This window comes from Amaranthus tricolor, chromosome 15 (assembly GCF_026212465.1).
Source record: "Amaranthus tricolor cultivar Red isolate AtriRed21 chromosome 15, ASM2621246v1, whole genome shotgun sequence".
Classification (NCBI taxonomy): domain Eukaryota; kingdom Viridiplantae; phylum Streptophyta; class Magnoliopsida; order Caryophyllales; family Amaranthaceae; genus Amaranthus; species Amaranthus tricolor.
Genome location: NC_080061.1, coordinates 17,196,460 through 17,214,371, shown reverse-complemented (window position 1 = coordinate 17,214,371; position 17,912 = coordinate 17,196,460). Strand labels below are relative to the sequence as shown.

The following is a 17,912-nucleotide window of genomic DNA, read 5'->3' as shown; positions in this document are numbered from 1 at the left end:
TGAGACTTGAACTTGAACTTGATTGGGTTCATTACAAGGATAAGAGGAAGATGGAATAAAGGGATTTTCGGTTTCTTGGGTAGGGAAGGGCGTATGAGAAGGGGCAGAAGAAGTTATATTCATAAATGCATTTGTTTCCACAACGTTCACATCTTCGTTCCCTAGGGGTACCTCTTCTACATATAACTCTAAAGAAGGACTAGGGGTAGACCTTGAATACTCCCACATTGCATTTATAGCCTCCTCATCCTCAACCGGAAAAGCTAACAAATCTCCACTCAGATTGTATTTAAAACTTAAATTAACAGTACTTCTTGTAGTGTCAATGCCAATCCTAGAGCATATAAAATGTTTAAATTCATTCAAATCCATGTATGAGTTGCATGCAAACAGTTTACGTTTTCCCCCAACATACTTAACATTATTACTAGTTGATCGAATTGAACCATTCCAAAAGCATACAACAGTCACACGAAATGAAGCCATTTCTACAACAACACATAAAAAATCAACATCACCATCAAGTTCATAAATATATGACCACTATACATTTTACATTCAACAAATAATTCTGGAACAAACTTTTAAAAGTGAGGATCAATGTAAATAACAACTACATTTGACATAATCGTAGAGCTCAAGTGTAAATGCCCACTACACATGACATACAGTTTAAAATCACCACCAAATGAAAAAATTTATAATAAAAACGAACCTCAATTAGCTGTAGATCAAGAAGAATTAAGTAATTGCAAGCTTGTCAACCTACATTAATGTGAAAATTGATTAAAACACAACAAACCCTAATTTTTCGAATATTGAAAAAAAAAACAAAAAAAATTACCTTAGGTCGATCTAGGAAGACTACAACACTAATTATTGGTACAAACTTGAAACTTGATGACTTTAGTTGAAGGAATGAAGATCCTTACAAGGTTGGAATGAAGAAGGAGAAATTAGGGAGATTGCGGCTGAAAAACAAAATCGCGAAATGAACTGAGGAAGAAGAAGGTCTCTGGAAAATTATAAACCTGATAGTCGCTGTTAGTAACAGCGACTTTCAACTTTTTAATTTTTTTTCCCTAATTCGCTGTTAGTAACAGCGACTTACTCGAGGCTAGGCTTGGACGTACGGAAGCTTATTTTGGGACATAAGTTTTCCCGAATCTTATATTTAGAATTAAGTAGATAAATAATCTCATTTATTTCAAATTTTCACGTATCACAAGGTTGTGCATTACAAACCCAAAGTCTAACCACGTACGTCTCATTATGATCCAGCATCCACGCACATCATTTTGGTAATTATCATAAAAAAAAATTTGTTTTTTTATTACACAATCAAATTCGTCTAGGATTAATTTGTTTTTATAGGCATATACTATGGTAGGTGTATGTAGTGACAATTGGTTAAGCAACACAACAACTTCTCTATCACCGGAGATGGAAAGTACAATGTACGCCTAGATGATATAGGGTATGATGATTGATGTGATGCAAAAGGTTGGGTATGATAATCTAGTTCTACCTTAGAGCATCTAGTTTGATGATCTAATTTTAGATTACATGACCGAACTAGCACAAAAGTGTTATTAATGATAATTCAATATTGGGTGGGTTGGGGAAGAGGTTGGCAATTTTGGTCATCATGTGACCCGTTCCATTGAACGGTCACTCTAATTTTTTTTCACCCATTTTATCACTTGTCAGCATTGATTGGAGGATAAAATCAACAAATTCTTCCCCTGACACAACCTTGCCCACTGTTCCACGTGTCTCCTTCTCATTGGATGATAAAAAAATAGCCATTTATTAATTTTAATGGTTGTTTTCTTAATTGATTAATTTTTTTTTAAAAAAAGTTATACCAATGGTTATATTTTTTTGAGATCTATAAAGTAAGACCAATTTTGATATTTTTTGACATAAATTCATATTTACCTGTCTTTTTTCCTATTTTCCTACTAATGTTTTGGTTAAAAAACACAAAAAATCATCTTTAATATCTCAAAAAAAATAGATTCAAATAAAAAATTATCTTAAATTAAATTTATTATAATTAAATAAAAAATTATATTAAGTTTGTACATGAGAATGTTACTATGAAAAAGATAAAAAATAAATATTATATAAATTAAGAGAGAGAAAATAGTTAAATAGATAAAAAGTAAGAGAAATAAGATGACGAACTTTTAAAAGAGGTCATTGTTAATAAGATTAGGTTGAAAGATGAACTTTGAAGAAAGAGAAAAATTGTAAAAGAGTATGATGACCTTTTTTTTAGATCACCATTAAGGATGCTCTTAATAACATCATATCTACCCATCCTTCTCCTAGATTATGTGCTAATCCAAGCCCAAAGTCCCCATAAGCTCTTTCTCCATTCATTCCGCTGCACATATATCCCCTCCACCTCATCCATCACCTTCAGCACCTTGTATCTACTTCGAGCTTCATCACCAAAACCTGTTAGAGAATATCAACCCCGAGTTTAAGTTTTAGGTTTATGTTTATTAAATTGAACTATAATATAATGATTTTTTTTTTATATGTATATATAAAATTTTGTTTATTTAACTGCTGTGTGGATTTCCTATTTAGTGATAATTGATTGTTGGTTAATCAATACCCTTCAGGCGTATTGAGTGGGGTGTTACACTATTTTGGTTATAATGCAATATTATTAAAGCTTATGGAGCTTAAAATTTTATTTTTTGTCATTAACCTTAACTTATAAATCACTATGTCACATAGCGATTTATTTTAATATGAAACGTTATCTGACTTAGCTATTCATACTAAAATAAATTGCTATATCACATAGTGGTTTATTTCATGGGTTTTAAACATAAATTTTACTTGTATATAAAATGCTTGTGACTCAGCAACTTAAGAAAAATATTGTTTTGATGTGTACAATACTTTGGTAAATAAGTTTAAGTTTAGAGTAGAAAGTTACTCAGAATAATTAAATTTTTTATTAATTTCTCTACAATAATCTCAACTTTTGATTAAACATGATAATCCTAACTACAACGGTTGTTTGTCAAGAATGCACTGAGGTAACCTCTTATCTATATAATAAGTTAATTTGTATAGAAGAAAAAAGTAAATACAAAATCAAATTAAAACAATTTGAAAAACTTTATAAAATTAAGAAGAGAGATCAAGTACGTTTATTTTCGACTTTAACTTTTAAATTATAATATTTTTGATTTTTGATTTTATTTTTTTTAGTAATGAACATACAAAAATCGATCACCGTTTAGACGATAAAGATCTTAGGTAAGTGATACTCAAATTGAGATTAATTATAATTAAAAGTTAGATTAATATAGGAAAATAATAATTAGATTATTGAGGTAATTTTTGCTTGTAACTCTATTAATGAACTCCTCTCTCTCTTATTGTCAGTGAAGAATCTTCGCCCTTTACTAACAATCAAGCTCTTTTGCTGCCACCAATGACCAATCCCTCATTTTATCAAATCATTTGAAATCATATTCCAAATTTAATCCAATTTGCAAAATCCCAAGTCATCACCCTTTTATGTTAATAAATTAAAATGGAGAAGAAATGGGTACAATGGTGATTATGATGACTAGTGGTAACACCAAAACTTCTACTACTAATTCTGATTCAAACCCTCCTCCTCCTGCTGTTTTCCATGACTTTTTTGGTTGTAAAGCACCCACCTTTTCCATTCCTCCCTTTGGTACTTTCTCCATCTTTGAATCTTACTTCATTTCTTTATAAATATTGTATCAGAAAAGATTTGATCTTTTTTTCTTTATTTCAGCTTCTTAGCATAGTTCCTGTTTTAGTAATTATTAGTGGGTTTCTTGATGAATGTAAATTTTGGGCCTATTTTTCATATGCATTATGGAGTTCTGCTCTCACATTATAATTTAATTTTTCATACGCTTTTAAACAGACAGAAATGAAGTAAGCATTTTATTTTTATTTTTTTTATGTAAAATTTTTTTTTGGCATACTGTATGAGAAAAGTTTTGAGCTTTTTTTCTTCGTTTCAGCTACTTTGCATAGTTTCTGTTTTAGTAATTAGTGGGTTTTGTTCAGTGTATCTTTTTGTGTCCATTTTTCATTTTTATTTGGATTTCTGTTCTGCTTTTGTATTATAAGTGATTGTTACTTTACGGTGCTATGAATTCCTGAAACTTCAGTATTCTTGAACCATTTTTGTAATTTAGTTGCACCTTTAATTTATTTAGTCCCTTTTGTAGAAAATTAGATAGTTTCTTGCACTTGCTTAGTTTCCATCAACATTTCTTTCTAGATTTTCCTCTTTCAGAGTAAATAATTTTAATTCAAATTATGTTTTAAATCACTCCAAAACACTTATATAATGTACCTAGCATAGTGCAAAATATCCCTAGCATCATGGTATTGTAAATTTTTTAGGTTACTGCAGCTGAAATATAGGTCGAGACAACTTTAATGATTTTTTTCTTGCTATACTAACTAATTGGTTGCTGTTCTCCAACATGGTGTTCATGCACTTGCTAGATGGTTGTCTCTTGATATTGTGGCTCTTGTACTGCCATTTTTCTTGCTAAATGGTTTCGTTACCGTGTATTTTCTTCAATGAGAACTGAATTAGATTCCCACTTAAAATGACAGAGAGAAAAATGAGTGTTCAGTTGGAGAGAATATCAAGTTATGGTCCAAAAACTGATGTTTCTGTGTCTGAGGTGAGCAATCAGTTTGTGGGTAGCAAACGGAGTCATTCGGATTCTAAGTTTATTGAATCATCAAGAAAGGGGGTTCCGCAGATGATTCCTGAGAGCTCCCATGTGATGAAGGTATATGCCTGATGCGTATGGTTGTATGACATTCCTTTGTTTTAGTATTACAAACCATATTTTCTTATTATTTATAAAAATATATTTTTGTGCTTCAATCTAGATGATACGTAGTGCAAGTGGAGGAGAGAGGTTCAAAATGTCGCCTTTTGATGCACCTCTTCACGGCGTACCTCACCAAATTAGGCCAGGTTCTTCTTTCATTTCTCAAACAACTATAGACACCAATGCCAATTATGTCAACTCTGAGAGGTCAATTCCCACGAATGTTGGAGGGAGTAATATGCCATTTAATGGTGGTGTTATGAAGCCTTCTCCTCTCCTTTATCAAGTGCCCTTGAGCAGAATGAGAGACAACGGTTCTGATCCATCAGTCTTGTCTCAGTTGGCCGCTGATGAAGGATCTAGAACTGGGAAAACAGGCTCTGGTATTCTAAATTCAATCAATGCTGGCAGTAATCCAGTTTCTGAGAGAGACCTATCTGGTTTGGTACCAAATCGTTGCAACGTAAATTCTGCTGCTCATAACTTTGAACCAGAATGTTCCAACCCTCCTTGGTAGGAAGATGGTCCTTTATTTTGCTGTCTAATAACCAATTTGAACCTATTTTATCACTTTCTACTTTTGTATCATAATTCATACCAATGTATTTACTGAATGGCAGTTCTCGTGGACTAATGACATCTGGCAGCCAAATGACTATAATTTATGGTGGTCAAGTGCACGTTTTTGATGATGTCCATCTGAATAAGGTTTGTGACCTTTTCTTTACTTGAACTGGAGTCTGAGGTGCGGTTTTGCTTTGTCTAACTACTAGTAATCGCCACATATTAATATGAAATTGCGTATGTTTTATTGTCATTGTTGTCAGCCACATCATGTTAGCCTTAGGAAAACGATCAAGATTTGAAGGATGGTATTACGGATATTAGGGAGGATGTATTTTCTTTCGTTTCGTTTTTTTGATAAAAAGAAAATTTTACTACTGAAAAAAAACCTCTATACAAACCATAAGCAAGGTTGATGATTTACGGGAAATTCTACATGGTAGCATCGAACTTTCATGAAACGCAAGTGATAGCATTTTTGTAAGATTTTTCCACATGGTAGCATCCAATTTATGCACTATCTAACTGACGTAGCATTATCAGTTAAATTCTTGTCTATTTCCGTTTAATTCACCATTTTGACGTTTCTACCCTTACTAAGTAAGTGTTCGTTATTGTCTTCATAATTTGCCCTAAACCATTTTTAACAACTAAGAGTCTGAGGCTAGTTTTGCTTGCATAGTCAGCTTGTCTTTACAACGATCTTGATCTTTGCAAAGGCCACCACAACGCATAATTTCATTTCAACCCTAATAATTACTTTTAGAAAGTTCAAATTAATGAAGAAATCAACTAGAAGAAAATAAAAGAAGTTATCCAACCAAACCACCGTTGTAAGATTGCGTATAACTTAGGGGTTCTTACAAGCTCTCAACAAGGGGAAAAAGGAAAGGACAATGGAAGGGATGAGAGGGATGAAATGTTGAAAGAAAAAGAAAAAGAATTTTGTTGTTTTTGTGTTGATTTTGAAAAACAAAGAACAAAAGCAAGATAATTGGCTAACTCAAAACTCACCATAAATCTATGTAGCAAGTTAGGAGGCTCTTAAGGCACAAGTATAGTCGGCAATTACACTAAGCATAAGAACTTTTGCTAATACAACTCTAATCCAAGAATCATACAAACAATGGGAATTTGAAACAAAGCTGCTTTGGGTTTTTCTTTATAATAAATTCAACTGATTAAAATGGAGTACAAGTTAAGCATATATAGAGGAAAGCAAAAACGAAAAAAATAACTACTCAAAACTACTAAGGAAACCATGAGGGAGAACCGGCCACAACCGTTTGGTGGTTACCAAAAGTGGTCGGTTGGTAACCACTTGGTAACCGCCACCCATGTTGCTCCATTTGTGGGAAATGACTTCCCACAATGTATAACTCCTTACGTAACTTCCTTTCCATGATTTCCTACTTACAAAAACCGAAAATAACTAGTAGAAACTAACTCTAACTTCTAGTACCACACTATAAATAACTTCTACAAATAACTACCTTAGCTAACTCGGACTCAAACAAGACTTGATAATGACGGTTTTGAGCAAGTATTTCACACGCCAAGATGCTTGAATATTTGACTTGAATTCTCGACTCCTTTTCGTGTATGATTAGTCCAATTGGACTGAATTTCTTCATGTGTTTGCACGCCTTTACATGAGCTTCGATATTGTTTGCTTTCAAGATCTTGTGCTTTCGTACATGCTAAAAATCTTCTAAAATACTTAAAGTAAAATGAAGATTAAAAGTTCATGACTTCAAACTAAACAACTAAACATCTAGCTTAAACATAGAAAGTTCGACTCAAGCATAAACAAACTTAAAGCTAGTAAAAGAAATTGAAAACTTGATCAAGGCAAGACTTGAACTAAGGATGATCTTTGAAAGGGGGATCAAAAGGTTGCTTGTAGTATGAGGGAGGTGCGCCAACATTCTCTCCCTTTTCGACGGAGTTTGTCCTCAAACTTGATTCGTTGAGTACGATATTGTTGGTGAGTAATTCGCCCTTCCGGGGTTTTGTATCTCCTTAACCCGACGAACTTCCTACAAGTAATCTCTTTGGAATACAAGACATATTAGCATTGATGATTGTGAGTGATGAGTGCGGCTTCTTCGACTTTGGTTTGTGATTAAATTTATTATAAGTCTGTGTTTCTCATATATTAATCAATGAATAGGCCTCCTTTATATACATGTTTAATCACTAAACTAATTAAGGAAGAATAGTAAAAATGGCTAACAATCATCCTAGAATAATTCTGTTGCCTAAGATAAGAGATCTCCTAAATATTCTATAATATTCAGTTTCCTACACTCCCCCTCAAGTTAGGTCATAGGGTCTCCAATGCCTAACTTGCATAGAGCTTCTTCAAATGCTTCAGCTGTAACAGCTTTTGTGAGGATATCTGCAAGTTGATCTTTAGATCGGACCAGAGGGAGGCTGATGATCTGATTTTCAAGTTTCTCTTTGATAAAGTGTCGATCGACCTCAACATGTTTTGTTCGATCATGTTGTACTGGATTATTGGAAATGCTGACATATGCCTGGTTATCACAAATCAATCTGCATGCTCCTCTAGGTGGAAAGCCTAGTTCGCATAGAAGTTTTCTGAGCCATAGGGTTTCTGTTACTCCTTTAGCTATTCCTCTGAACTCTGCTTCAGCACTTGATAGAGCCACTACATTTTGTTTCTTGCTTCTCCAAGTAACCAAGTTCCCTCCCACCAGAGTGAAGTAACCAGATGTAGACTTTCTGCTATCTATGTCTCCCGTCCAGTCTGCATCAGTGTAAGCCATGAGATTCAGGTGACCATTATTCCCAAACAATACTCCTCGATTACTTGTTCCCTTCAGACATCGGAGAATTCTCATTACAGCTTCCATGTGTTGGACTTGTGGACAATGCATGAATCTACTAACGACGCCTACCGCATATGAAATGTCAGGGCGAGTGTGAGCGAGATATATGAGTTTTCCCACAAGCTTCTGATATTGTTCTTTTTCTGCCATTTCTCCTCCTAGTTCAGTCTGTAACCCATGATTGACTGTTATTGGAGTTTCTGCTGGCTTGCAGTCAATCATCCCAGTTTTTGCCAAAAGATCGAGAATATATTTTTTCTGGTTAATGAAGATCCCTTTCCTTGATCTTAGGACTTCAATTCCCAAAAAATATTTTAGGTTTCCCATATCCTTCATTTCAAATTCCAAGAACAACCTCCTCTTAAGATTTTTAATCTCTCGTTCATCGTTCCCTGTGATTACCATATCATCCACATATATTAGGAGACAAGTGATCTGATTTCCTCTTCTTTTGAGGAACAAGGTGTAATCTGAATTACTCTGCTTGTACCCAAACTTTTTCATTGCAGCTGTGAACCTCCCAAACCAAGCTCTAGGTGACTGTTTTAGACCATATAAAGCTTTCCTAAGTTTGCACCCCTCATCTTGTCCATTGTCATCTGCAAACCCTGGAGGAGCCCTCATAAAAACTTCTTCCTCAATCTCCCCATGAAGAAAAGCAATCTTTACATCAAACTGGTACAAAGGTCATTCTCTGTTAGCAGCTACAGACAACAGGACCCTGATAGTGTCAATCTTCGCAACTGGAGAAAAGGTTTCAGAGTATCTATCCCCTATGTTTGTGTATATCCTTTCGCAACAAGACGAGCTTTGTATCTTTCAATTTTTCCATTAGCATGATACTTAATGGAGAACACCCACTTACAGCCCACAGTGTTCTTTCCTCTAGGCAAAACACATTTTTCCCAAGTATTGTTTTTATTAAGCGCTGTAATTTCATCCTCCATGGCTTTTCGCCACTTTGGATCTTGGAGAGCTTCATCAACATTTCGGGGAATTTTATTGTAGTAGAGGGAAGCTTTAAAGGCAACAACAGATTTTGACAAATTCCCATTTTCACCTTGACTTACTGGATATCGAGATTGGAGTGCCTCATACTCTGGATCATATCTTTTGGGAGGAACTCCCCTGGTTCTCCTGGGAGGGAGTTCATATCTGCAATTCTCACTGGAGGGAGGCACACTAGAGGAAGGTACATTTTCATCAGTAATAATAGGAACATCACAGATTGGATCAGAGTTTACCTCTATCTCGGGAGAATCACGGGACGGCTCAGACAGAACAGGAATGATAGGAGAAGAAGGCGGTATTAATGTGTCAGTGGAGACATCGGTGGGATTACCTACTTCCTCTTTGTAGTCTATAGCAAAAGGGTGTATTAACCAGCTTAGGTCTTCACCCTTAGTCTCCCCCTGAAGACTAAGCTGGGGATAGTAATAGGAGTCCTCAAAGAAGTCACAGTCAAGGGTAGTATACATTTTGTTATGAATGGGGTCAAAACATCGATAGCCCTTTTGTGTAACCCCGTACCCAAGGAAAACACATTTGATTGCTCGTGGCTCAAGTTTGTGTCGAGTATGAGTAGGCAAGTGCACATACACAACACATCCAAAAATGCGAGGAGGAAGGGAGTGAGAAGGTGGAATAGTAGTGTGGGATCGAAGGGTTTCAAGGGGAGTTTTGAACTGGAGAGTTTTGGTAGAGAGACGATTGGTGAGGTAAGCGGCAGTAGAGATAGCTTCGGGCCAGACATGTGCAGGGGTTTTGGCCTCGAACATTAAGGCTCGGGAAATTTCAAGAAGGGTACGGTTCTTCCGTTCCGCGACTCCGTTTTGTTGTGGAGTGTACGGGCAGGAAGATTGGTGGATAAGGCCATGGGTGGAAAAGAAATCCTGAAATTTTTGGTTTATGTACTCCCTCCCATTATCTGATCGAAGAGTTTTTGGTTGTGTTTGGAATTGAGTTTGAAGCATATTATAAAATTTGACAAAGGTATCAAAAACTTCAGTTTTATGTTTAAGAAAATAAACCCAACACATACGAGCGCAATCATCCACAAAGGTAATAAAATAAGACAAACCATGAGTATGAAACGTAGGAGCTGGACCCCAAACATCAGAATGGATCAAATCAAAAGGTTTACTACTACGAGACATACTGGGAAAATACGAATGTTTGTGACTTTTAGCTAGCACACAGGCTTCATAGTTCAAAGTTTTATAAGAATTATTAAGCAATGGAAAAAGACGTTTTAAGTACCCTAGTGAGGGGTGACCTAGACGTCTATGCCACATCCACATTTGCTGTTCATTCGACCCATGAGTAAGCAAAGTATGACCCTTGTGAGTCCCCTCGTCCACATAATACAAGCCTCCTCGCTCAGTACCACGCCCAAGGATCTTCCCTGTCCGAGTGTCCTGCACAATACAAGCAGTAGATGTCATAAGAACAGTACAATTAATTTCTTTTGTTAATTGACTGATCGATAATAATTTATGAGATAAACTAGGGATTAAGAGACAATTCTTTAAATGTAAGGACGATGAAACATGAACCGGGCCGGCTTGGTGGACCTCTACACTCTCCCCATTAGCAGTTTGTATATGAGTTTGGGTTTTGTCCCCAATAGATACAAGATCGTGGGGATCAAATGTCATTGTGTCTGTTGCCCCGCAATCGAATATCCATTGTGATGAAGGGGGGTTACAAAGAAGCCTAAAACCGTGTGCAGTTGGGCTTGGGATATTGGGTTGAGTTTTTCCTTGGGTGGGTACTTTTAGGATTTGGTTGGGGTTGTGAGTATAAATACTTACTTTAGGTAAGTTTTGAAACCCTCCCACCCTTGTTTCTCTCTCTTCCGTCCCGGTTGTTGTTTCTCCCTTTTCCGTCTTTTTTCCTGTTTCCTCCATTGTTGTTTCACCTGTGTTACCTTCCATGGTTTTTCCTCCCTTTGTGTAGTGAGTAGTGTCAGGCGCCGTGGTGGTGGAGACGCCAATAGTTGCATGTGCCTTGCCGCCAGTTCGTGGCTGGGCCTTGGTGGCGGCCTTCCTCTACTTGTGTTCGTCCCACCACTTCGGGAAGCCTATGAGTTTAAAACAACCCTCCTTTGTGTGTCTTGTTCCACCACAGTGGCTACATTTGAGGTGAGATTTATCTTCATCCTGCCGGTATGACGATCTTCCGGACCAGTTTTTTGCCACTAGCCCACTACCTATTTCTGAGGGACCCAGTCCCAGTGATGAAACGTGGGTCATGATCCCACGTCTGTTGATTCCTCTCCGGATGGTGGCGTAGGCTGCTTCCATGCTTGGTAGTGGGTCTTGGTTGAGTAAGTCTCTCCTTTCTTTGTCGAAGGTGTCGTTAATTCCAGCCAGGAATTGAAACAACCTTTGTTTTTGTATAAAGGTGTTTGAATATGGTTATGTCTTCAGCACATTTCATAGGGTTCGGCATACGACGGTCGATTTCCTTCCACAAAGTATCTAGGCAGCCATAATACTCCTCTATGGACCCTTGATTTTGTTTAATTGAGCTTTCTTTCGAACTCAGATCGAAGATCTGAAGTTCGTCATGACCACTAGTCAGAAGGACAGAAATCCCATTCCATAAGTCACATGCTGTTGTGTAATCAAGGAATTGGTTTATGAGTTCTGATTCGATGTTCGATATGATCCAGGACAAAACCATTGAGTCCTGTTGCTTCCATTTCTGGTAATTCGGATCAGTTGATGGAGGAGGGGCTTCGATGATGTGCTTGAGACGCCCTCTTCCTTCAAGTGCAATTTTCATTAGACGACACCGTTTAGAGTAATTCTGGTAATTCAATTTTTCAGTGACCCTCAGATCTGAGGTTGATTGTTCATTGGCTGTATTGAGTTTTTGCATTTTTTGAAACAGTTGGAACATTTGTTCCAATTGTTCCATGTTCATCAATTGCTGGTTTGTGCTTGATTTTGATTCTGATTCAGACATATGTGGGGTTTGTGTTTCGTAGGTAAATGATGATAGCCAACAGTGTCGCCGGTCCCCGGAAAACACCTTATGGCTCTGATACTATGATTAAATTTATTATAAGCAGAAAATAAAGAGTCATGATTAGGGTTTTCTGTGTTTCTCATATATTAATCAATGAATAGGCCTCCTATATATACATGTTTAATCACTAAACTAATAAAGGAAGAATAGTAAAAATGGCTAACAATCAGCCTAGAATAATTCTGTTGCCTAAGATAAGAGATCTCCTAAATATTCTATAATATTCAGTTTCCTACAGTTTGGAGTTGGGAATGAGTGTGATTTTGCTCCCATCCTTGTTGAACGAATAAGTGTTTGTATAGCCATCATAAATGACTCTCCTATCGAACAACCAAGGCCTGACCAACAAGACATGGCAAGCGTCCTTGGGGATGACGTCGCACCAAAGCCTCCCGCCACCTGAACTTCGCCAAGCAAAGATACCTTCTCAATCGTATAAACCCACTGGCTTGGGTTTGCTCTGATTATGATTACTAATAAATTTTCTTGTTATCTGTTGTTGGATGTAAATCATAAAATTCAGAAAGGATATATGTATGTAAGAAGTAATACTTATTATTGATCGAATAAATCAAACACCAGAGAGCCTATGAATGTATAACATACAACCAGCTGAAAGAAAACAACTAAAACGAATAGGACTCCTTACTAACTAACAACCTACTAACAATATACTCAGTAATACAATATATACATTAGAGTCTAAAGCCTCATGTCCAGATGCTTCCTGTTGCGTGGCATTCTTTGTTACTACTGATGCTTGGCTGTCAAGACTAGATTGAGTGAGGAGAGACGTGGTACTACTTCCTGATCCTGCATGAATACAACTTTCAACAGTAAATGTTGACAATCATTCAGCTGCAAATCTAATAAATTTCTATTAAACTCCTTTTTGATTCAATTATAAATGTAATATTTCCAATTGGAATTGTGCGTCAGTTTAATGGAACTTCGTAGTAAAGCTTTTATATTTTTGTCGGATAGTAGTACTAATATTATATTAACAGCTAAGAGTCCGAAGCTAGTTTTGCTTGCATAGTTCGCTTGTCTTTACAGCGTTCTACATCTTTGCAAAGGCCACCAAAAAGCATAATTTCATTTCAACCCTTATAATTACTTTTAAAAAGTTCTATTTAATGAAGAAACTAACAACAAGAAAATAAAAGAAGTTTACCCACCAAACCACCATTCCTATGCTTTCATTCAATGGATTGAAAAGATTATACAAGTGTTTTTTTGGTGCTATAAACATCTTTACAGTGATTCATTTGTGTAATGTCCTATCCGTCTGCTTTGGTGTGAGCTTTTTCGAGTTCAAACAATTTACCAAAGCATGTGATTTAGTTCGAAACAACCTGTTAGTTTGTTATCATGGTAGGTTGCATAGATCGACCCCCCAAATTCCGCCTAGGTGGGAGTCATTTAATGACATTGACATAATGAAGTGTTGTAATAAAGAAATCCATATCGAATATGCCTAGCCTACCTCCCTACTTTTTGGCAGGAGAAAAAGCTTGTCAATTTGTATTTCATCTGCTACTGAGGACAGACTACAAGTATTTCACAATATTAGCCATGTGATTGGCTATTTTTTGAAAATGCATTATTATCAGGATTAATAGATTCCCTTCTGTTTTAAATTTTTCTAAAAGCAAGGGGTTACTGAATGCCTATTCTCCCTCAATTTTCTTGATGTATTTATGACTGCATTGCTACCTAGATTAAGTCCAATTTGGTGAAAATGAATTTGGTTAAATAAACAATAAAAGATAAAAAATTTAACTTAACAGAAATAATTAAAATTTAGGTAAGCACTCAAGTTTCCAGGTGAAGAGAATAGATCTTTGGAAGCATAGATTTCTTGTCCTTGTTGTATCCCATTATGGATACAATTATAGTTTTTTTGTTTTGTTTTGTTTTCTTTTTCTTGGTGAAAAAAGATTGAAATTCATTGATGGAAAAAAATGGTGAAAATCATTACTAACAAACAAGATCTATTATGTTGAATTAGAAGAACAAATTAATAGATAAAATCAAAGGCTACCTAATTCCATAGCACAGGAAAAATTTGAAGAACGAAAGCAATTAGATCTTTTAGGTTAATACGTATTTTCTGTTGTAATGACCCTTAATGTTCAAAATTTTGAAACTCTAATAATGGGATGTCAGCCTGTCAGGGACAAAATGAAATACGTCTAACCTAGGGATTATAACTGCTATATATAATAACCTATGCTGAATCTAGTATTCATCCCATCATAAATCTCTCATAAAATAAGTTTCTACACATCTAAGGTTCACAACCTATTGATGCATTTATGCTCAAATTTTTAATTTTATTTAGATGACTTTAAGTTGGGTATAAGGACAACTTTGATAACTTATAATGACACATATATATTTACGTATACGCCCAACGTTGAACTATGATCCAAACTGCTTACTATAATGACACATATATATTTACGTATACGCCTGACGTTGAACTATGATCCAAACTGCTTACTCAAGCCCAGTTCAATTAGTTGATGAATTCAATTTTAGTGAGAAATTTATGAATGTTCTTGTCACTGTCAAACACTTGGATGTGGCAATTTTAAGAGACTTGAAACTGTTGTGCCAAGTCCCAAATCTAGCCATTAGAGAAGACTTCGAGCACCTCATAGCTCACACACTATCTTGCACACTTAAGTTTGAAGATGTGAGTGCAATATATAGAGGATTGAAGTTTGGATCACTTGATGAAGTGATCAAGGTGGAAGACTTGGTATACTTTGATGATTGCAAGGTGGAATGCCAAAGGAGGCTTGCTCGAGTGGGCTGAGCAAAGTGGCTCACTCGAGCTGTTAACCAAGACCAAAACGAAATGTTCAAAAGAGGCGCTCGACTTGGTCGAGCGAGTAACAACATCCAAAAACGCGAGTTTTCTGTTTTGTTCTCAGTTTGTAGTGGGATTTTGGGGTTTTGTACTAAGGCTTCCTAATATGTTATGAGACTATAAAAGAGGGTCTTAGAGCATCATTAGGGTATTGAGAGAGGCAAATACAAGTGAGGCAACTAGGGTTTCAACCATTAAAGTTCTTCATCTTGTATTTGCTTGTTTGTGTGAGATTGACATTAAAGGTTCAATCTTTATCTTGAGATAGTGTTCTCAAGGCTTGTATGAGTTGAGTCATTGATGTATGTTGATATATTAATAATTAGAAACTTATTTTGAGGGGGAGATATCCATAGATACCCCATAAATCTTGTGTCTTTGTTCATTGTTGTTGTTATTCTATTTTGGTTGGTTTCTTTGTGCATTTTATTTTTGTTTGTTATTCACTAAATATCATATCCCATACACAACAGAAACAAAATATTTTGCAATGCGAAAGACAGTTAATTTTACATTCATCTTTTCAGATTTACAATGCTTCAGCTGATAGCCTGATAAGTTTGCGTGTGATAACTTTATAGGCAGATGTTATAATGGCTCTAGGGGGATCAAATGGAGGAACTTGGTCGACAAACTTACCAAAAATGACTACAAATGATATTGTTTTACCCAGTGGAAAGAATATGTGATAGCTCTAGTGTTTTTGGTGACCAATCTTTTGCATAAAAATATGACAACTTACTATCTGCCGGTGCATAGCTTTTTGTCAAAGTAAATATGGTTCAGCTAATTAAACGTCTAGTATTCATGGCGTTTCTCGAGTGATTTTGTAGTTTGTGACGATTAAATCCACTACATTTGATGTTGTAATTTGTGACTTTAATTTTATTAATCAAATTTATAAAATAAAGTTACATAAACTTAGTAGGTTACAAAAACATATGACAAGTTTAAACCTTCGCTTAACATACAGCAAATGTGAACTTCATCATCGGGAATAACCATATATCGAAATAGTAACAAGAAGATTTTGTATGTGACTTGATAAAAATTCTAAGCGAGATGCTCTATCCTAAAATATCATTTTCTCCCTACTACAGTGTTTGGGAATATAAGCTGAAATATGTTTTGAGATACAAAGAATTTCACTAAATTCCTAGCACAAGAAAATTAGAACGACATGAGAAAGCTTAAGTGGAAGAAGAAAATAGAAATTTACAATCGAGGATTGCAAGTTCTCTATGTAAAGTGTTAGAGAGGATAAGATTCAGAAATCACATGTATATTCCATGTATATCTCATGTAAGAAATAACTTACACATGCCCTCTATATTTATAGAAGAGCATACAACTATTCATGAAGTAATATGTCATTTCATGAACCGCAACATCGATTCACGAATAAATGTTGATATTAAATCAATCCATCCCAAATATTCAGTTAATATAACCATATTTACCGTAGGTAGTTATTGCATAACTAACAAAACCGAATAAAACGAACATTGCAAAAACCAACGCGAAACTAGCGACCAGTGAAAATCTTCGCGACCCCGCGAACTCGCAACCAGTGACAAAAGTCGCGACCTGCAAATTGTGTTTGTTTCCGAAACATAAACTTTGCTTTGAAAACTTGCGATCCGTGAAAAACACTTTCCACAAAAATTAGTAACTTTGCAATTTTGGAATATTTGTAATTAATTATTTATTTAATTAATTTACTTGTTTTAACTAATTATCATTTCCGATAACCATTATACACTCTAAATGACAATATTTTATGCAGGTCAGATAATTACCAAAGCTGCTTAGATAGGCCAATTAACCTTGCTCGTCGACAAGGGGGATATGATTGTAATATTATGATTATGCAAGTACAATTTGATGAAATTAATGATTTGATTCTACAAAATATTTCAAGTCAAAGAAGGATCATAATTTTGACAACCACGGACACTACTTGCTACACTATCGAGAAGTTTAGTTTTGATTTGATTTATAGAATCATATCCCCAAAAATTCCAAATAGAACCAAAATCATCACATACGGCATTAGAGTCGTTACTTTTCATGGGCAATCCAATGAATCAAATAGTTGGGTACCGTTAAAATCATAGGACGATCTGAAAGAACTTGCCATCCATTACTTCCGACCAATAAATAAGTGTTCCTTATGTGAGCAAATAGCAATGGTTGGAAGTTAAACAAAACGGAATAGTGGCTAAGTATAGTACGATTGTAATTAGTAATAAGTGGATGTTTGTGTTAGTTTTAGGCTCTTAGTAGTATGAAAAGGGGACATAAGAGTGTAATAAAGTTTATGAAATAAAACTTCTCTTCTAAATTTCTCTTTTCTAATTCACATAATTGTTTGAGATTCAGCAATCATAACAATAGGAGGGAGTTTGTAAAGAAGGTAACTGGCATGGAGAGGGTCCCAGAATTCATTATATTGGGTTCCTTTGTGCAAACTTTCAACTCGTGGTGACCAATACAAAATCATGGTTTTATGGGAAGACTTGACCACAACTACGCAACCTGGGAAGATCTCTGAAGAGTGCCATCAACCTTTCCTTCACATCACCTTGGGGAAGATCTTATGAAAGAAAAAGTAGTCTCGGAAGCTAGTTGTGCTCGAATTACAGCCTTAATTTCTTATTTCTTTTTTAATCCTTAACTCTCTTTTTCTTATCCCTTATACTTATACTTACC

General features: G+C 35.6%; 1 protein-coding gene across 6 annotated transcripts; it reads left to right on the top strand.

Annotated features, from left to right (window-relative positions):
• Nucleotides 1-3,396: 3,396 nt before the first annotated feature.
• Nucleotides 3,397-17,319, top strand: LOC130801242 (protein TIFY 8). Of its 6 annotated transcripts, none has more exons than XM_057665044.1 (5): nucleotides 3,397-3,715; nucleotides 4,725-4,823; nucleotides 4,927-5,381; nucleotides 5,489-5,576; nucleotides 15,782-16,380. In XM_057665044.1, exons 1-5 carry the CDS (start codon nucleotides 3,668-3,670, stop codon nucleotides 15,887-15,889), a joined length of 798 nt encoding a protein of 265 aa, XP_057521027.1. In that variant the 5' UTR covers nucleotides 3,397-3,667; the 3' UTR covers nucleotides 15,890-16,380. The 6 variants fall into 6 exon arrangements, with proteins under 6 accessions (XP_057521027.1, XP_057521024.1, XP_057521023.1 ...); XM_057665041.1 differs by having other exon boundaries at nucleotides 4,642-4,823; nucleotides 15,728-16,378; XM_057665040.1 differs by lacking the exon at nucleotides 15,782-16,380 and adding an exon at nucleotides 12,282-15,681 and having other exon boundaries at nucleotides 4,642-4,823.
• The last annotated feature ends 593 nt before the right edge of the window (nucleotides 17,320-17,912 follow it).

Bases quoted from the DNA above. Each gene is read 5' to 3' on its own strand.
- LOC130801242 (XM_057665039.1), top strand. From the start codon at position 3,577: ATGGGTACAATGGTGATTATGATGACTAGTGGTAACACCAAAACTTCT. The intron at 3,716-4,641 runs GTACTTTCTCCA...TTAAAATGACAG, and splicing joins CTTTTCCATTCCTCCCTTTG to AGAGAAAAATGAGTGTTCAG. The intron at 5,577-15,781 runs GTTTGTGACCTT...ATAACTTTATAG, and splicing joins ATGATGTCCATCTGAATAAG to GCAGATGTTATAATGGCTCT.